The sequence below is a fragment of the Ailuropoda melanoleuca genome, chromosome 13, assembly GCF_002007445.2.
Source record: "Ailuropoda melanoleuca isolate Jingjing chromosome 13, ASM200744v2, whole genome shotgun sequence".
Classification (NCBI taxonomy): domain Eukaryota; kingdom Metazoa; phylum Chordata; class Mammalia; order Carnivora; family Ursidae; genus Ailuropoda; species Ailuropoda melanoleuca.
Genome location: NC_048230.1, coordinates 2,023,621 through 2,044,554, shown reverse-complemented (window position 1 = coordinate 2,044,554; position 20,934 = coordinate 2,023,621). Strand labels below are relative to the sequence as shown.

Here is a 20,934-nt window from a genome sequence, read left to right as displayed (position 1 = left end):
TGCTGCCATGTGTGTTACTCTGAGAAGCCACCACCAACTTCTTGAGAGCAGGGCATCTGTCTTTTCATATATTCTGCTAGAACCCACATAACAGAGTCTTCCAAACATAACTGCCAGGCAATAAATGTTTTAATTACTGGGTTGAAAAAATGAACTTGAGAACTAGTTTCAGGTTAAGTGTCATTCTGGCTGAGCAAATTGTCCTCAGCACCTACATTGTCCGGTGATAATTTCCAGAAGCCAAACAGGCCACTATCTTCCTGGTGGAATCCCCAAGTCAAGACAAGAGAATTCTTAATTCTAATTTAAAAAATAAAACAGTAGCCAAGAGAGAACTTCCCTTTAAGCCAAGCTGGGTATGGTTTCCTGGTTTCTCTGACACTTTAAAGTCATTTTTGCATCTCAAAGGCCGTCCACCTCGTTACACAGTTCCTACCTTGCTCAGTACTTGGCTCCGATCAGCAATGTCTATATATATGGCTTCCACGTGTTTCCATGCCTCAGGCTCCAGTTTATGCACCTGCAGGAACAAGGAGGACCACGGTGTAGTTTTTGTCAGCTACAAAGCACCCTTTATCCAGAATGAAGACCCAGGAACAGCTATTCCCGTAGCCACTGATGTGAGATTCCTACCAGTAAAGAATTACACACAGAGTTATCCAAAGGAACAGGAGGAGGGTTTTAAGTAGATACACATGTGAGAACTAACGCTCTCATTTCAGCAGGCCAGATCTGTCCAGCACTTTCAGGGCTGCGGACAGCACTTACGTTATTTCCGTATGTTCCGCTTTGTAAAGGCTGACTACAAACACTCACGGGCATACTGCCTGTTCAGCCAGAGACTGCTGACTTTGATGCTTTTTTTTAAAGAATTTATTTATTTATTCATTCATTCATTCATTCATTCATTCATTCATTCATTCATTTATTTATTTATTTATTGAGATAGAAAGAGGGTGTGTGCGCCCGCATGCACGTGAGGGGTAGGGGGAGGGAAAAAGAATCTCCAGCCAACTCTGCGCTCAGCCTGAAGCCCAACGCCGGGCTCGATCTCACAACCCTGAGATTGTGACCTGAACCGAAATCAAGAGTCGGACGCTTAACCAACTGAGCCACACTGGTGCCCCTACTTTGATGCTTTTAAAAAACCTTCTCTTGCTCACCTTGCAGCCCCTCCCAAGTAACACCACCACTAACAGATTCCATGCACATACAAACAACCACACACAGACTTTTCTTTTAAAACAAATGGTAGCACATACGCACTTCATTTTGCATCACGCTTTTTTCACTGAACAGTCTATCTTGAAGACTTTTTATGGCTGCATAATATGCCACCGCATGGCTGTGCCACAGTTTAACCGTGTTCTACTGATGGGCTCTAACACTGTTTTTCATCTTTGGCTACACAGAAAATGCTGCAATGAATCTCTTTATGGATAAGTTATTTCACATATGTGAAAGCATAATTACATGATAAATTCCTAGGTGTGGAATTGCTGGGGTCAAAACGACAGGTGCATTTTAGAGTTGAGGAGTTATCACTGGGCTCTATAGAGGCTGTAATCTTCGTGTTTTAAAAATACAGTTCCTCTGTGCCAAGAGTTGCGTTTAAGACCAAACTTAGCTCTATGAGAAGGCCCTATAAGGAGTCTTTGGAGATCATGTTTTGCAAATTAGAGACAGAGCAATCCCATGCTGGTAGGAAGGGTCTAGGCACAGGCTGTTAAAACAGGACCACAGAGAAGGCCCCGTGACAGGGAAGGAGAAGGTCCTGGGCAGAGCCTCAAGACCCCACCCTGCAGCCTGGAAGTCCTTGGGCTCTTGGGAAGTGCTACTTACATTCTCCTGGGTGCCAAGATCTGGTTTGTGCCAGGTTTCAATTTTAATCAGAAAGTCTTCTTTCATGTATTCATTCTGCAAGGGGGGAAAACACCTTAGTCACCAGCCTCAAAGTTGGAGAGTAACCATCTCCCATTACTGATCACAGGTGGTTGAGAGACTCTGGCCTCTGCCTTACAGTAACAGCTAACCTGACTAGGAGCCCACAATATGCTAGGGGCACATTCTCTTGTTCCATCCTCATCCCAGCCTGTGAGGGCTGTAGTAGTATCATCCTCATTTTACAGATGAAGAAAGTGAAGTTCAAAGCGGGGAGGTGACTTAGTCAAGGCCACAGAGATAACGACAGAGCTGGGCCTCAAAACCAGATTTGTCTGACTTCAAAATCCATGTATTTAACCACCCGACCATCCTGCCTTATGCACAGAGCACTAATGATTAACATGAGAAGGAATGGTTCACCAGCGCCCCTTCCACCAGCCAGCCTTTTGCTGAGGCCTGAAGTTCTCTTCTCAGCAACTGAACCCCTGGTGCTCCCTCCCTTCGTGCTGTTGAAAATGTGGCGCTACTCGAAGAAGGCGCATATTAACCTCTGCGGTTAGGCTGGCAGAAGCCGCCTCCGTTTAGCAGCAGGGACTGGCACCCGGATGAGGGTGCCGAAGAGTGGAGAGAAGGGGCAATGACACAGGGGGTGGACGTAGAAAAGACACCTTTGCTGACTTCTCAATTTTGCCAATGGACAGTGCTCCCTGCGGTCCACAGCTGCACGCGTGGGAAAGCCACAATCGGATCAGCTGAACTGGTTTCAGAAACCCTGAGAAGGCATGATGTGGGAAGGGCAGGGGAGAGCCTCGGGTCACCCTGCACACGTCAGCCCCACGGCCCTGAATGCTGGACCAACAAAGCCACATGCCAATGCAGCTTAGGGCAAGAGGCCACTTCGCCAGTTAACAGATTCCTCAGTAGGAACGAAAGGATGAAGCTTCAACAGCGCCAGTCTCCTGCCAGAGACAAATACCCAGGAACCTCCAGTGCAGCGACATTTTTATTTCTTCTTTTCTTATAGATCACTTCCAAAACTCCCACCCCAGCCCCCCGAGAATTCTTACCGTAATAACTGCTCCAAGGCAAGGACATGGAAAGAAGAGAGGAAAAGATTAATGAAGCTGAATGAATATCTGCCCCTCACCCCTAGGGACCACGACAGTAAGGAGTTCTCCACTCCCTGGGGCTTAGTCCACAGTTGCCCTTCAGCCCCGTGAGCGCATCTGGTCCCGCAAATGCACCAACCCTCAAGTTTCCCTCATACAGAAGTCCCAAGAGACCCAATTCGGAATTTCATTAAAGTGATGCCACTATCAGTTCCCGAGAACTCTCCAGCTGGGCAAGGAAAGGGGACCGGCTCTGGTGCGCCGAAGCACTGGGACCCGCCACTCTGCCATCAGAGCATCCCCTGCTGTCCTGCCACCTCCTAGGGCCCAGAGAGGGCACTTTCGGCCAGGCACTGTCCGTCTGCCTTCTGCACGCTTCCTCTCACTGTAACCAAACCTCGTGCCCTCTGCACTCCTGCTCATTGTAATGAGACCCCCTCGGAAAGCACAGTTCAATTATTTATCAGAGAAAATGACTGCAGCTCTAATGTCACTGGGGAACAAACCAGTTCTCCTCCTGACAAGAGCCTAGATCACTCTGTACCCTCTGAATTTAGGAGTTATCTCAGTCTCTGATGGATGTCACACGGCCATACTGGACAGTTTATGGGGCTAACAGTCAAACTCCATAACTCCAAAACTGAAACTAAGGTTACCTCTGAGATTAAGATGAGGAAAGGGTAAAATATAAGGGATAAGGTTCTCCTTGTACAGAAACAATCCAAGAACTATACTAGTTATTTCCCTGTATCCAATGAAAGATACTTGCAAGAAAGCACCAGGTTAGGATTATAACTACGTGGCCTACTGAAGTAATCGCCTCGTTATCAGCTTGAAGAAAATCAGTTAACAAAAAGGAAATGGTGGGGATGATATTCATTGAATGCAAGTCCAAAGAGGCCAGGCTGGCAGAAATTCTGTGCTGCGCTGGCGGCCGTAGCCTCGGGCTGCCTGTGTGGCTCATCCAGCAGCTCCACTCTAGAGTGGAGACACCGGTGTCAGGCGGGCCTGGTTTGATGACACGAGCCATTAAGGTTCCCCAACTAACCACCTGATTCTGAATCCATGCTCTCCAAGCAATCTTCTAGTCTGGCCTCTGTAGGGACAGAATATGCTAACCAATGGATGCAAGAGTCTGATCATTTAAGCAAATGGGCATTTTCACTGCATGCTGGCATTCTGACTCCACTCTGGTTTCCCGTGGAGAAGGGTTCACAAGAGAAGAACACCTTCATCGGCCAACAGGAATACCTGGTGTCATTACTAATTCTGTATTTCAATACAACTTACTATATTGGCATTTGGAGTTTTCCTACATTAGTCTTTCCTAGACCCTGAGAAAAGGATCCACTCAGTTCTGACAAACTAGGTTTCTGAACCTATGAGGGTGCTGACCCTCCCTGAAGTTTATTTTTATTTTTTTAAAAGATTTTATTTATTTATTTGACAGAGAGAGAGACAGCCAGCGAGAGAGGGAACACAAGCGGGGGGAGTGGGAGAGGGAGAAGCAGGCTCCCAGCGGAGGAGCCTGACGTGGGGCTCGATCCCAGAAGGCAGCCGAAGGCAGACGCTTAACGACCGAGCCACCCAGGCGCCTCCCTCCCTGAAGTTTAATGCCAACCTGGGTGACCAAACAATCTCCTCCAATCTTCTCCAGTCCTCCCTGTCCCTCCAAACACCTCTGTATTCAGACCACTGCCTTTTCTTCAAACTGCAACCCTAGATACACTAGAGGGGTCTCAGGAAATCCTTTGCAGTTGGGAAATACGGCTCTCCAAATAAGACTAATAAGGTACTTTAAAACCACGGCTTAGTGAGACTATATTCAGGCCAGGGTTAAGGTTAGAGGAAGAGGCAGAAGGAAAAACATTTATTTTCCTCTTCCTACTTTCATTCACAGGTCATGCCCCATCCTACCCCCTCCTCCTGTCCCAACCCATCAGCATCAGGAGGAAAGAAACAGAAAGAAATAAGGTAAGAGGACAGAAAAAGCTGATAGTGAGCAGAATATTACAAATCTGTTTTTGTTCCACTCAGAGTAAGGGTAGAGCCTTCTAAAAGACATGTGGACTTTTACCCTATGCTCCTCTATCCATTCTCACCTCAAACTTTAATCTACTTTGGCCAAGCGAAGGGGTTTGAACTACTGACCTTTCTCCCACCAATCCCCAGAGGGAACTGGAAAATAGCCTTCTTATTTCAATCTCTGAGTTTAAATGAGCAATGTCTAACTAAGCACCTGTGAGGCCAGCACTTACTGAGGAAGCCAACTTTCCCTCCCCTACTCCCTGCTTCTCCTCTCCACTGAATATTCAGAAATTATATTTTTCTTCCTCTTTTTCTTTTGGCCAAGGATCAGGACGATATGTGAAGGAACACTTGGCATCTAGAAAAATGCCCATATCAGCTGTAGCATGCTCTCCCCAGAATTACACAGAGGACAGAGGCATTGAGGCATCTCTCAATCGGCATAAGCTCTCTATGCAGAACACGGAGCCAGGCATGGAGGAGTCCACACTGTCTGTCTGTTTGCCTCCTTTATGCCAAGTTGGTTAAGGTTCTTATGACACATGCTCAATGGCAACTCACCCGGACATAAAGAAAATTCACCTTTGGCCCTAGACCAGACACACCCAGCCACAGTGCACACTGTTTATTAAGAAAGTGTGTGCCTGCCTCTTTTCTAAGAATTTAACAACTTCCTGCTCAATGTTTAGGGAGTAGAAATGTTTGCATTTTCAGCTACATCAATGAAACTCTAAGTGTTACACATCCCAGGTTCCACCCATGATTGTACATCTCCTGACACAAGGTTCTTGAACTTCTGTAGGGTCACTGAGATTGGAGAGAGGAATGACTGTGCTCTAGACTTTAGTTGTTCCCAAAGTCCACAGGAATAAGGACTACCTGGGTGGGGCATCCTCATCAGATACAATCTGGGGAGTTCAACAAATAAGGCAAGTGTAACAGGCCACATAAGTAGAGGCTGGCAGGAGGGCCCCAGAGCCAGACTGTTTATGCCGACAAACGTGGGTTGTCTAGGGGAAATGCCACTCAACCCCACAGCCAAGTTCCAGGGGACCTCTAAGGACCCCCCCCCTGCCCCCGTCAAGGATGTGGATCAGTACTAACCCTCAAGACCTAGGAATCCTAAAAAGCTAAGAGTCTGAACTACTCAAAGGGAATCCCAGAATGTCTAGAACAGAAAGTTCTCTGCCTTTAAGTCTTTCCTTTCCAGAAATTCTAGATAGGACACTAGCCAAGATTAAGACAATAATTCCACCCCTCTCCTACCTTAAATTATAGAACATGCTGGTTTTGTATAAGCCATCATTTCAGGACTGTTAGCAGTAACTTCCCTCCTCCTCGTCTCCTACCCCACAAATTTGACATGTATATTCTATGTGTTATATATTTAGGGGATAGTTGTTTCTAAAACTTTTGTCATAAAAAAAATGGGGCTTATTTCAACTTTTCCCCAACAAATCAGGGTTTCGTTGCTACGTTTTCTTGGTATTAGGCCTGGCCCTCCCCCAGGGCAAGAAGGTCACCCTATAGGTCGTTTCCTATGACTGCCTCTCTCAAGAGTTCCTTGGCGTCAAAGCTGCTTTCTAAACCAAACCCAAATATATTACGTTAAACTGGAAGCTTCAATATCTAACAATAAGTGAGTGGTTTAAAAAGATGACAGAGCTCTCACAGAACAGAACACTACACAGACGCTATAAATTTAAAAAGTAGTAGACTGCATAGCGACAGGGAAAAGACTCTAGGTAAAAAATGAGCAATTTAAGAATTAGTATGATTTGATCTAAAATTTGTCTTAAAAATGTGTCTGGAGATAAACATGTAAGCATTAAAAAAGGATTAGATAAAAGATACCAAAATGTCAACACTGACTATCTAGAAATGGAAGAATCCTGGGTGATTATTTTCCTCTGTTTGTATGTATTTTCCACAATTTAAACAGAGAACGCTACTTCTGTCATCAGTAAAAGCAATCGTTATTATTATAACATCCCAACCAAGAGGGGCTGCTTCTGTGCCATCTCAGGCTATGACTAGTCGGTGGTTCCCACCCAGACGGCTGCCGGACTGAGCTAGACAACCTGACGCTTACCACCAGCCCGAGGGGGGTCCCCAAGCTCATCCTTTCATTGACTTAATCTGGAAAATAAAGGTGGGACACAAAACCCTAATTCATGGCCACCACTGGGACCTACCTGACCACACCCTTTGTCTACCTTGGGGCCCAAACTCCAGGTTCTGACCAGGTGTGCACTTACCAGTTCTGCAGTAAGGGTAGGCATTCCATGCTTTTTCGTGTATATTCAGGGCTCCCTCTGGGGCTAGCATTCGAACAAATGTGGGCACTTTGCTGTGGTAAGAAAAGGCGGTTATGAAGAAAAATGGAGAACAGAGAAGACAATGGGCTTTTACACCATATTCTTCAGGCCATAGCTCCAGCTTCTTCAGTGGGGTTGGCAAGCAAGTTTCCATGAGATAAGCAGGTTACTCTTCTGTGTGAGAAGCTACCTTCTGGGAGCCTGACACCCAAACTCAGTTGCCTACTAACATCCACCCACAACTCGCCCCAGCATCTGACCTCCCATCCGGAACCGGACGGCAGGTGGACCCTTGGCTACCTGCCATGGCTTATCAGTCTTACGTTATCATGACCCATTTTTCCCGAGCTCACTGGGCCCAGGGTTTTATACTACACACTGCCAAGGATGGGATACCTTCAAGAGTGGAACAGTCTTGGTTTACGGGCCACAGTGACTGGCCGATGGACTTGGAATATGGGATCCAAGCTGATCTGATCTGCTGTCATCAGTTCTGGGAGGCCAGGAGGGCCTCAGGGCTATCTGCCTCCCAGGACAAAATATTTCTTCTACTCAATTCTTTTTGTCTCAGGTTATAGAACAGCATGTACAAGTATGAGCCTTTTTTTTTTTTTTTAAAGATGCATATATTCCTCTTCCTTAGTTTTTAATTGGTAATCTATGCAGTCTTTACTAGGCTCCAACAATCTCATCCGCTTTAGTGTCTGAGGGCTAAAACAAAAGATCTAAGCCCGGCAGAGAGCTAACCCAGGCACTCAGAACAACCCTCTGAGATTCATTCACTCACTGCCACACTCATTCAAATAAGTCTTCCTGTGTGCCAGGCACCAGAATACCTACAGAAATCACACAGACATGGCTCCTGACTTCATGAAGCTTACGTTCTAGTGGGGAATCTACCTAACCAGGCAGAGGACAGCACTGTAAGTGTGTGCCACAGTGGGTGAGCACCGGGCTCTGGGGGGCAAGGCACTGGGAGAATGTGGTGCGGGAGGCATGGTACGTGGGGAGGCTCCTCAGGGAGACTAAGAATTAAATGAACACACAGAGAAGAGCATGAGCAGGACTGAGCTAGATAAAAGGATGGGAGTGGGGTGGGAAAACCTGGGAGAAAGGGAGAGAAATGTGGAGTGGCTGCTGCAAGGTATGAGGCAGGGAATATGAGAGAACATGCAGAGGCTAGGTCATAAAAGATCTCGTAAGTTACCTTAAGAAGGAGTCTGGACTTTATCCCAAGGCCAAAGGAAAGCCATCCAGATCTATCTAAGCCAGCAACAGATCTATCTGGATAGAACACTGGAAGTTGTGCAGAGAAATGGAAAGCAGGGAGAGCAGTCAGGAGGAGCTCTAGTAATCCAGGCAAGAGATGATGGAAGAAAACGGAAGCAGTTGGAGTCAAAAGGACCTGATTTGATACGAGGGATGAGGAAGAGGGTGGTGGGGAACCCATGTTTCTGACTGCAGCAACTAGCTGGCTGACAGGAAGGCTTTGATCCTAATGAGGAGAGGTTGTCACAGCGTTCAGCACTGCTGGTTTTGATTTGGTTTTTGTAGTTGAGGGTTTTGGGGTTAAGTAAAGAGTAGTGGTGGCAGCTCAAAGTTTACTCCCTCTCTTTTAAGGAAGAGGGTAAGACAAGTCCCACCCTCCACATGTACAGACCTCCTCTCTAATGCTTTGGTTGGACCAACTGAGTCATAAGGAACCAATCAGCCCCTTCTACCAACCTCACTAACTGTCTGAAAAGTCCTCTTTAAAAAAACACAAATGCACTATGGGAAAGGCATATCCTGAGCCTCATTCTGATCCACTGCTACGGCTCAGTAAGGACTGGCTGGCAGTCAACTCAGTAGGGATGGAGGAGGACAAAGAGAAGACGTGGCGGGAAAAGAGCACGATGGCAAGGAAATGGGATCATGGTGAGATTCCCCCACTTCACAGTGCTGCCTCCTCCTGGTTCCAGCTCTCACACAATCTGTGACCTCTATAGCACTTGTATACCTCCAGAGCACCAGACGATGCTAAATCAGGGATTTTACCAAATGAAAATGAAATTGGTTTCATTTCTAGTCAGTTCAGTGACTAGAAATTAAGATCCTGGTTTATGGGGTGCCTGGGTGGCACAGCGGTTAAGCGTCTGCCTTCGGCTCAGGGCGTGATCCCGGCGTTATGGGATCGAGCCCCACATCAGGCTCCTCTGCTATGAGCCTGCTTCTTCCTCTCCCACTCCCACTCCCACTCCCACTCCCTCTCTCGCTGGCTGTCTCTATCTCTGTCGAATAAATAAATAAAATCTTTAAAAAAAAAAAAAGATCCTGGTTTATGTTGCACAGCAATGTGAATGTACTTACTGCCACTGAACTTAAAAATGGTAAAAAAAAAAAAAAAAAAAAAAAAAGGGGGGGGGGGCTNGCAGTCGGCCAACTCTTGGTTTCGGCTCAGGCTGTGATCTCAGGGTCTTGGGATCAAGCCCCTCAGCGGGCTTTGCGCTCAGCACAGAGTCTGCTTAGGATTCTCTCTCCCTCTGCTAGCCCCACACCCCGCTTTTGTGCTCTCTCTCTCTCAAATAAATAAATCTTTTAAAAAAGGGTAAAAATGGTGAATTTTGTGTTATGTATATTTCACCACAGTTAAAAAAGTTTTATCAGGTTTATTTTTTCCAGTACTGGATAGCTTCTAAAACTAGCTTGGTCCAACTTCCATTCAAGCTGGTGTATATTTTGTTTTGTTTTGTTTTGTTCTAAGATTTTATTTATTTGTCAGAGAGAGAGAGAGAGCACGCACACAAGTAGGGGGAGTGGGAGAGGGAGAAGCAGGCTCCCTGCTGAGCAGGGTGCCTGGTGGGACTCGATCAGAGGACGCTGGGATCATGACCTGAGACAAAGGGACACACTTAACCGACTGAGCCACCCAGGTGTCCCAAGCTGGTGTATGTTTACTATGGCTTTCAATGCCCTTTGTGTCAGCTTATAGTCTACTGAAACATTACTGTTTCAATTAGAGATTCAGCAAATTTGTGCGGTTTGCTACGGAGTCACTTTTAAATATTTATGCCTTTGATCCACAGAGAAGTACCAAAATTTCTCTGGTAACTGATTTCACAATATCAGAATTTAAAATACTACCTGCCCCACAATTTCACTTCTAGGGGCATTTACTATAAATTTACACATGTAAGTACAGCAAAAGATTTTGTAGAAGGAATCTTATGGGAATACTGTATGTTGACACCTGGAAATGACTATGAACATCCATCAAGGGAGGACTGGTGAAACTAGCTACTGCGCATGTGCACAGCATGCTGCCAGGCGCACTCTAAATGAACAGGGAATACACTGACAGTGGAAGGAGCTATGATGACAGGTAACAAAGGAGCAAAGTCAAGAACAGTATGTACAGTTTGATCCCATGTACGTCAGAGAACAATAAAGAAAATGGAACACCCATTACATACACACATACCATACGCACACACACACCCCTCTACTCACAGACAACTAAGAATTAAATGCTAAGAAACAAAACTCTACCACCTTTGAGGACTAGGAGCCTGGTTGGGGTAAGTATTTTAGTTAAAAAAAAATGTAAAAAACAAAAAACCTTTAAATGAGCAAACGCCCACTCTCACAGGTGAAGCAACCGGAGCAAGAGCTAATAACCCAGAAACACCCCCAATTATCCATTACCTCCACTTCAACACCTGGCTGCCTTCTGGCTCTACTGCTCAGCCACATACCTCTGTAAGTGGTAGATCTTGTGTGTGTACTGGCCTTTCTCACCGTCCTTCTCATAGGGCTCGTTGACCAGGACCTCCACGCCTTCTCCACCACCCGTTTCATTTTTGCTGGCCTCAGCCACAGAATACAGCTGCCCTACTTGATACTAGAGGAACAGAGAGACAGGAGTTACTGTCAGGGTAGAATTCTCAACAGGTGCACACAGTCCAGTTGCCCGCAACTGTTCAATGAGATCACTCTGGGAACCCCCTGCACCCCCCTCATTCTGCAGTTCCACATGGGACCTTGCCCAAATCTACCCACAGCAACTACAAACACTGCTCCGTGGCCTCTCCTGAGCTATCAGATGTGCTTAATCTCCTCCTTCCCACGTTTACATCCTCCATCAAGGCTTAAGGAGGCAGGTGAATATACTTAACCTCATACCACTATCCAGAAAACATATTATAGAGTTCAAGGTAGCCTTTTCCCTGAATCTGCCTCTGGTATTAAGACCCTAAAACAAGATGTGGGTTGGCTGCTAGAAGTCTCTTTATCCTACTCATCTAAACAGATCCTCACACATGAACTTCTTGTTCAAGAAAGTCGCCCAGTGCTCTGTGAAATTCACAACCTCTGCTGTAAACTGGCTCATCTACTTATCTTTTCTCCAGTGTCGTGCAGCTTGTCACTCTACCAGCAGCTCAGAGAACAGTCTTGCAGGCAACCAAACCTCCAGATGCTTTCCAGAATCCTGGTAGGGCTGAAGCAAGTGCCCTGTTTCTCATAATGGGTAACACAGATTCCTACCCCACAGTATGTACCTTTAATCCCAATTTGACAAGCGCACCCTCTGTGTTGGCACTTACTAGATGGAAGGACCTAGTTTTCCTTTATTTGGGTCATGGGCCACCCTAGCAAGTCATCAGTTGAGATTACTGGCCTCCTCTAACCCTCCCAGGACAGCTCAGCGTTAGGACCAATGACCTGAGCACCACACAGGCCTGGCCCTTCTGCTCCCTGCTCTTTGAAGGAAGCTGTTTGGAGGGAAAAATGAGACAAAAAGAATGAACGGCAACAGTTAATGCAGGACGCTACATCTATACCAAAGGATGCATTTTCCCTATCACCACCAGTGCAACCAGGAACAACAGTTTAGGGAGTATGAGAAAAAAAAAGGTACTTGATTACGTTGGGGGTGTAAAGGTTCTCCTCACCCTCTACATCCCCTCCCCAAACTCCTGGGACTCACAGGAGTGACAGACAAGGGTTTTTCTCCTTTTGAGATTAAACTAGAGAGGGTGCATCTCTGGACAGCTGCCAATGACACCACTGTCTACAAGAGCACGGAGCAGAGGCAGCTTCCACGGCTGCTTCACCTCAAACTTGGAAGCCTGCTTTACTGGGCAGCTTCATAAGGACTGCAGAGAAATTTCTGGGCGAAGTCCGGAAGGGAAAGCAGCACACCAGGACAATTCACTGTTCACCATAAAATTGAAAGAGCCCTAACTTCCAAAGTAAAAACCCAGTACAAAATGCCAAGGAAAGGCCCAGGCAAGTGATGAAGGCTCAGTTAATCCCATAAAGAGGAACATCTGGGCGACAGCCAGTCACCTTGACCTTCCTAATCCTGAGCAACATCAGTGCTGCCTCAATGCCCCCTGAGATCACCAAGCTGTCTCTGTGCCTTTCCAAGTCCAGCCCTTGGCTGAGGTGACATGAAAACCCCTACCAAGTGGGTCAGGGTTTGGCTAAGCTAGGGGTTCCTAAGAAGGAACATTAACTGTTTTAGAGAAGAGTCAAAAGAACATCTAACCACTGACTCAGCAATCCTAAAGGGCAGGCTGAAGAAAGGGCCTGGTGGAGGGGACTGGGTTGTCGGCTGGTGCTGCTGTTTGGGGAGGGGCCCCCAGGCAGACTAATCCCCTTCATTTGGTTCCTCATCAGATGCAGGAATCAGAGGACAAGCTCTAAGAGGATCAGTCTGCTGGGCTGGCATCTTCCCCCTTTAATCTCTCTTGATATTCTGATCCTTTAATCCCAACGAGACAAGTGAAGGCAGTTTTGTTAATCCAAAGGGGTTAAGTAAGGCTGGCCTCCATAAACTTCAAGTGAGGGACACTTTTCATGGCAAAGGCTTCCCTTTGGCACACTGGCTCCATACCCTGGGAAAGCAGAAAGCAGCCACACTCAGATGGGGGTGGGGGTCAGATCATTACATCAGATAAAGAGCCCCAAGAAGACAAGATCGGGATTCCAGCCTCCTCAGGCCTAGGGCAATGATGCCTGCCCTTGTCCCAAAGAACTATGACACTCAGCTAAGAAAAACAGAGACTCTATCACTGGCAGTGGCAGCCCAGGGAGATGCAGCAGGTGGGCCTGAGACACTGACAAAAAACATTATCATGAATAACAGCACAGCTGTTGGTCCCACTCACATGACCCTGTCAGGCCAGCTACCACATGGGGATGGTACCACACATCTCTGGAAATGGAAAGAAAACCAGCTCTGCCCACATGGAAAAGGGTGGGCCTACCTAAGCAAGGAACCACCGGTGGACACACTCTTGTCAAAAAGCCAGGGCTTTCTCGTTCTGCAGCAGAATTTCTAGAAACCCTATACCATATTAGGCCAAAGTCTCTGGCCAGGCAGAAGGTAATTCCACCCCGAAATATTGATTCAAACCATCAGGATGGTTATAAAGCCATGGCCTTCTCTTTTCTCTTTATTCTCTTTCCCAAACTACATCAGAAAGCCCTGAGGAGGGGCGCCTGGTTGGCTCAGTGGAAGAGCATGCACTCCTCATCTCAAGGTCATGATTTCAAGCCCTACATTCGGTGTAAAGATTACTTAAATAAATAAATGTTAAAAAGAAGGAAAGAAGGAAGGAAAGCAAGCAAGTGAGCCAGCCCTGAGGGCCTCAAATCAAGGCCTTTAATTAGGAAGTCACTGATGCTGGGCTGTTCCCATGGGAACCATGAGTCAGGATGGGGCTATTGATAAAGACTGAAAGAGCTGATCATTACTTGTTTCTTCTTTGGCTTCCCCATTCAAGATTTTCTGATCTTCTGGAATTAAGGTTCAACCCATCAGAAAAGCAGCTCCAGGGCGCCGGCTGGCTCAATCAGTGGAGTGTGCAACTCTTGATCTCAGGGTTTTAAGTTCAAGCCCCATGTCGGGTGTAGAGATTACTTAAAAATAAAAAATCTTAGAAAAGCAGCTCCTGCTTCCCCCTACCCAGGCCATGCACTTGCTTTCTCATCAGTGGTTTCTAGCTGAGAACAGGCTGACCATTCCCAGGCATAAAGATGAATCCTAACCAGCGCTTACTTCCCAAACTTCTGCTTAGACTTGAGGCTCTGTTCACCCGTCCCCATCACTTCCGCAATACCACAAAAACACTGCCAATTGCAGATGCTTTCAAGGTGAGTTCCTCTTTTCCTCCATGCTTGGCCCCATCGTAAGTAATCTCCAGGCGCACTGCAGAGCAGCCACTACTGCTCCCAAGCAGTGCCGGCTCTCCTGGATCGGCCACACTTCTCAGAAACATTTCCATCCTTGTTCAATCAAGATACTCCCTGTGAAAAGACCTATTTCACCCTGAAATGCACTGAGGTACTCCCAAGTTTTGGGAGACATCTTCCTGACTTGGGGAGTGGAATCATCTGTACAGCAGAGAGAGAGACTTATTGGACCCCCAAGAGGTGAGTTTTAGGGCAAGGGACATGCTGGGCCTTCCTGCTTGGCCTCCTGGTTTGGAAAATCACTGCTTTTATTTTTCACAAAGAGAGCAAGGCCCCCAAAGGATGTGGGTTAACAGGAACCCCCCAAGCCAACACTTGTTAGCCTAAGCACACGTTTTCCAGGGCCCAGGTACATGTCAGGTGCCTCCAGGGACAGCAACACCTATCCTTTCCAGGCCCTTTCCCCAGCTTCCCAGTCTTGTTTCTCTTATGCTCCTCTCCCAAAACTCCCAGAGCGTGTCTGAGGCCCACCTTTGGCTCCTTCCCCCAGATCTCCACAGCTCTTATCAGATGTATACCCCACCACAGGAGACAATCCTCTAGGGGGCTAATGCCTGCCCACCTCTTTTGGGGTCAGGAAGCTCAGCTTTTGTCTCATCTAGTGTGCTGCAGGCTCTGTTGGCCTGATTTCATTTTTCAAAGGTCCATTTCATATTTGGAACAGAGTGTAAGTTATCACAGAAGCTTCATGCTGACACCACAGGAAAGATGATGACTGAGGGCACCACACTGGCTGACAAACTTCACCCAAACTGGAGCCTGGCTAGAAGCTGGGGTGGGGGTGCAAAGAACAGGCTGCGCCAGGAGAGGAGAGTCGAGGAAGTTCAAAGAAAGGGTGGGACAAGGGAGGCTGTATGACAGTTTTCTGCTGTCCAAGAGACTATTCTGAGTCAGCACGGCCTATGAACCTTCTGGTGGCAAATTCTACCAGGTCCCCATACACAGGAACATTGGGCCTAAAACTATAAAAGGACAGAGGGCAAACCAAGCCCATTTGTTATTCCCTGCCCTTTGTAAAAGGATTCTGGGCCTTGGTCTTCCCAGCAGTCACCTAGAATGTGACTAGGGAAGGCCTCAGAGATTTCCTGCCCTACTGGTTTGTTGCACAACCAGACAGAGCCATGCACACTTCCCAGTTGTGTCATGGAGGTCCCAGAAATCCCCTCACACACTCAATCCCCTCAATAAAATGTGCCCAAACAGAACACAATCCTAGCAGGTAAAGGGGCTTGTTCAGTCTCTAGTCAAAGTCACCTAGCAGGCCAACAGCTTAAGGCAGTTTGCACAGATATAAAAAATAAGTGACTTCCTTCGACAGAAAGTGGCACCAGGAAAATTCTCATCAAGTACTGATTATCTCTAAGTTAGAACAACCATGAAAACCGTGTGAATAGTATGGGCCACTTGGAACCCAACTTAGCTAATGGTCACAAGCAATTATATACAACTATGAATAAAAAGGAAGAAAAGGAACTTACCTCATCTACAGACACAGGCAGGATGACTCGACTACAAGAGAGGGAAAACAGTATCAACTTCAGGCTCTGAATGTTGCCCAAGGTTCCTACAGCATCATCTTAGAACAGCATTAAATGTTTTGTTGCACATGACACACACTCACTGTCAAAGACCCGGCAGAGAGGGCCCCCTGAGTGCTTTGAGGCAGGATCATCTGTGCCCTTCAGGTCCCATTTAGAACCCTATGATTCAGTGCAAATCTGTCCCTCTACCAGCTACTTCCCAGGCCTCTGACTCACATTTGGAGCTGTCCTTTTCTCCCTCTCCCCCACTAACATCTTTCCCAGCAAAACAAGGACCCGTCCCTGCAAACTCTGAAGCCAAGATGAAGAGTCAGAGCTGAAGAATCAGGTCCTGGGGATTTCATCTCTATGCGCCCAATCTCCTAACAGTAGCCCTCAAGGTGGAAGGCTAGGATGGGGCCATGCTCCTTCGAAGCTTAATCACCGTAAGAGCATACACCAACTATCTCTGCTCTGGGGCAGGACACTGCAATACAAGCTACTGTCACAAAGCCACCAAGAGCAGACACTCTCCTTATGTCCTGACCTCCAAAGCTGTCCAAAGGCACCCCAACTGACTGTTTTTTCTTCTCCATTTCAATGAACACCCATTGTTGGAGGTGCCATTAGTAACCTGACAGAAAAGCCATGGCCAGCAAGGTCCCAAACCAGTTGGAATTCCAGTACGAGGGCTGATGGCAGAGCAACAGCCAGGACCCAGTTCAAAGCTGTGAGGTCAGACAGTTGAGACAAAGCCACTTGGCTGTATTCATACAAATTATGCCAGCTCCCGAGCTTAGATTCTCGGTTCCTAGAACTTAGCTGGAACCCACTGGAGCGTTCTGCACCTTGCACGCTTGGTGAAGCACAAGCTGCTATGTTCTCCTTCCTATGCAGTGGTTCTGACAATTGGGATCTGTGTTCCAGGCTGGTAAATAGTCCGCTCACTATTTTCTAAATCCACGAATGTCCCCCAGGTAGCAAGAAGCACACAGGGGTCTGAGAAAAACACCACACTAAAGGCAAGGCACAGAGCAGAAAAGCAGCAGGAAAATCAAAATGGGCTTCAAGTCCTTATTGCCTGCTAACCCCCCTCCTCCAGAATGACCCCAGTAATAGAAATCCTGCAGGTTACTGGATGCTGCCACGAATGCCCTCCTCCCATTAAAGAAAGTCAATGGTGCAGAAAAATACTTTCAACTTGGAAGCCACAATTTCTGCACCCTCAGAAGAAACTTCCTAGAAAACAATATGCCTTTTATCTTCAAGAACAGCAGTAAGAATCACATCCAAGAATTTGCAGAAATCAAATCAAGGAGAATCCTGTTAGAGGAAGTGTCAGAAAAATCAACAGGGAAAACTTCAGGCCCTTGGTAGGCACCAAGTCTCCCCCCAAAAGAGACCAGCATCAGCCAGTTCCTGACAGGACACTCTGAGGCTGCTTACATGAAAACTGCATGCCCAGACACTTCTCCCTGGCTCCTTAGGAGGAAAATCACTTCAGCAGCAATAGAGTGCAATTCCAAAGGACAGGGCCACAGGGGCAGTGCCGGGCTGAGACTGGAACTGTACTCACTTCAGTGTGACCTTCACTTCCACCCTTCCCAGAGCTGCAGCACTGCAGCCACCGCCAAGTGTCTCGGATGCCCCCCTCCTCATCCCCTGCCCCAGGACGCACACGCAGGGCACAAGTCAGGCAGGAAGGAAACACGGATCCCAAGCAGGCTCTGCATCCCCAGCACCTGGGACCTTTCCCTGGCAGGCTTCAAGGGTAGAAGAACAAAGAATGGGAAGGAAGGACCTCTCTTCAAAACTCACTCAGACCTCTTCTGAAGGTCCCTGACCTGCCTGACCTTCTTCACAGAACTACAGGTTTCTATAGACTCCAGGAGTCATTTGGGAACAGAAAAAAAGATCAGGAGAATGGGAAAAGCCTGTTGTCTGGATGGTCAAGATTAAAATCCAAAGTGCTGGGGGACCTGGGTGGCTCAGTCTGTTGAACATCCAACTCCTGATATCGGCTCGGGTCATGATCGTGGGGTCCTGGGATCAAGTCCCGCATCAGGCTCCATGCTCAGCACTGAATTTGCTTGAGATTCCCTCCCCCCCCGCCCCAACTCACTCTCTCTCTCTAAAATAAATAAATAGAATCTTTTAAAAAATAAATAATAGGGGCACCTGGGTGGCACAGCGGTTAAGTGTCTGCCTTCGGCTCAGGGCGTGATCCCGGTGTTATGGGATCGAGCCCCACATCAGGCTCTTCTGCTATGAGCCTGCTTCTTCCTCTCCCACTTCCCCTGCTTGTGTTCCCTCTCTCACTGGCTGTCTCTATCCCTGTCAAATAAATAAATAAAATCTTTAAAAAAAAAATAAAAATAAAAAAAATAAAAAATAAATAATAGATAAATAATAAAATCCAAAGTGTACCACTCCCCCCTCCTGTTGGGATCCCAAGGTTCTTCCTCTCACAATATAAAGCTCGGAGCTCTGGATCAACATCATCCTGGATGTCAAGAACTAGAAGTGGAGGGGCTTCAAAATGATGCTGTTCAGATGAAGTGTCAAGCTGGGATGACACCTGGGTCTCTGCCCCCTTTGTTATCCAAAACTCCACACTATGTCCTAAATGTCCTAACCACCTCCAAGGAGCAAGCCAGATGGAATGGGGTAAAGTGCCTTCAATGACAAAATGGAAACAGGCCTCTGCACACCTGCCAGGGTACCAACTGAGTTCTACCAGTTGCTCTCTACTGGGACATCTCCCACTTCTGGACCTCTGGGCTTCTGACCCAATGCTGCCCACCTGCCTTCCCCTCCAGCGAAGCAGTTTCACTGTAAATTCTGCACATACACATTCAATCTCTCCTCTTTGGGGAAAATAAAGTCTTGAAATGTTTACTTGGAACCATGAGCTTCAGTGATCAGTCATCTAGTGTTTGAAAGATTTAGCAATTTAAACATTCCACCCTGTCACCTAATCCCCTGGATTTCAGGAGCAAGTCTATCTTTCTGCAACACCTACCAGAAGTCACTAGTTTCCCACCCCAGTCACTACTCAAGAACTTCCTCACGTTCACTGTCTCTCATCAATTAATGGCTTTATGGGGATATTCCTCAATTCCACAAAGCAATTTCTCTATCTCTTTGCACCAAGATTGAGAATGCCCTCGAGACAGGGCATTCTACCCAAGCCCCACTCCAATATGTATATTTATTATATTCACAAACATTCCCTCTCCAAACTGTCCTCTACCCTGGTAACATCCCAGCCCTCTCCATCACTCTAACTCCCACAAATCAGCTCCTCCCCAATATTTTCTGGACTCCTCACCCAAGTGTTCCCAAGTCCCAAGCAAACATCCTAAGATTCTTTCCAAGTTCCCCCTCCTCTGCACCTACCACCTGGGCACCATGTCATGCCACCAGTCCCCTCTGCTATCTTTTTAGACCCTTCCTCTGTGACACAAGCCTGGCCCTAACTTCCTGCTTCTTTTCCTGTGTGCACTTATTACAATCCTTCCCCTGATGCCTAGGGCAGCCACTCATACTCCAGGTTCCCCTCACACTCCTCCCTATCATCTCAGCTCCATTCCTGAAGCTGCCTAACTGCTCCTTGGTCCCTGAAGCCTACTCCTCTTCCTTCTCCCGCCAGTCCCCTCAGCCACTCCTGCAGTTCTGGCGAGCCCCTCCGTTCCTCAGCCCCACTCTATGACGGCCCCACATCTCCATCCCCTCAGCCCCTTCTCATGCCTTGTTGGCTCTCACTGTTCCCTTGACCCCATCTCAGGCCCTGCCCAGCCCTCTTGTCCCCTTGGCCTCTCCTCTCAGGCCTATTCGGCCCTCACGGTTCCTCAGGCCCCACCTCAGGAGCTGTCTGTTATCTCTCTATCCCCGTTGGCCCCATCTCAGGCCCTGTCCGGCCCTCACGGTCCCCTCAGCCCCTGCTCGGCCGCCCAACAGCCCATCCATTGCTCTCCATCCCCTCGGGCCCCGTCCGGCCCTGCATCCCCTTCGCCAGGCCATCAAGCTCCCTGGTCGTCATCCCCGACTCTCCCTTCCTCCTCGCTTCCGCACGGCCCGCCGGACACTCACTACTCCTTGAGCAGCACCATGTCGCTCCGCAGCTCGGCGGCTGCCCGCTGTCCGCCCGGCCTCCCGCCCGCTTCCCGGCGGCCGCTCTCCCCGTGGCCCGGCCCGGCCCGGCTGCCTGTGCGCCTTCGTCGTGGTCTGCTCCGTCCCCGCCGCTCTCGCTGCGGTCGCCGCGCCGGCTCCTGCCGCCCGGGCCTTGCAGACTCCCGCGCCGCGGCCGACGCCGCCCGGAGCTCCGGTTCCGCAGCGCCGCGCGGGGGCGGGGCGTCTCTGCGGCAACCAGAGCGTCACACGCAGCGGTGCGCGCTGACCTCAGCGCGAAGGCGGAACCTTCTCGGGCCCTCCCGTCCTTAAATGGGCCGTGGCGTCGGCTTCAGCTTCCGAGGTGGGCCCCCAGCGGGCGCAAGACCCGAGCAGTAGACGGAGCAGACATCAAGGTGTTGGGTGGAGACCTAGGTGTGAGTGTTCTGTTCCTGTACTCACGGTCTCCTCGGTGCGGAGGGTTGAGATCCAGGAAAGGGTTGTGCCAAGAAAACGTTAAAGATTGCCAAATTTACGTGCAGATGCTCTTCTAAAAGTGCTTGACTCCTCAAGACATCTCTAACAGAAAAAGTTACCGTTACAGTCCACCTTTACAGGTGAGGAGGAGGCAGAGGGTAAAAGACTTGCTCAAGTCGATAATGAACATGTGATGGCGATTTTCACCCAGCACTCTAAGTGTGATGTCATTCATCAAATAAGTATTTG

General features: G+C 48.1%; 1 protein-coding gene across 1 annotated transcript in view; it reads right to left on the bottom strand.

Moving 5' to 3' along the window:
- PITPNA (phosphatidylinositol transfer protein alpha) overlaps window positions 1-20,462 on the bottom strand; it is a 39,651-nt gene extending 19,189 nt beyond the window's left edge. Inside the window, exons 1-7 of the mRNA XM_002918040.4 lie at window positions 20,191-20,462; window positions 16,057-16,087; window positions 11,074-11,219; window positions 7,280-7,371; window positions 2,952-2,959; window positions 1,843-1,917; window positions 437-520 (exon numbers count right to left, since the gene is read on the bottom strand). Coding sequence (XP_002918086.1) covers window positions 437-520; window positions 1,843-1,917; window positions 2,952-2,959; window positions 7,280-7,371; window positions 11,074-11,219; window positions 16,057-16,087; window positions 20,191-20,210 — 456 coding nt within the window. The 5' untranslated portion in view covers window positions 20,211-20,462. The remainder of the gene's footprint in view (window positions 1-436; window positions 521-1,842; window positions 1,918-2,951; window positions 2,960-7,279; window positions 7,372-11,073; window positions 11,220-16,056; window positions 16,088-20,190) is intronic.
- Window positions 20,463-20,934: the final 472 nt, after the last annotated feature.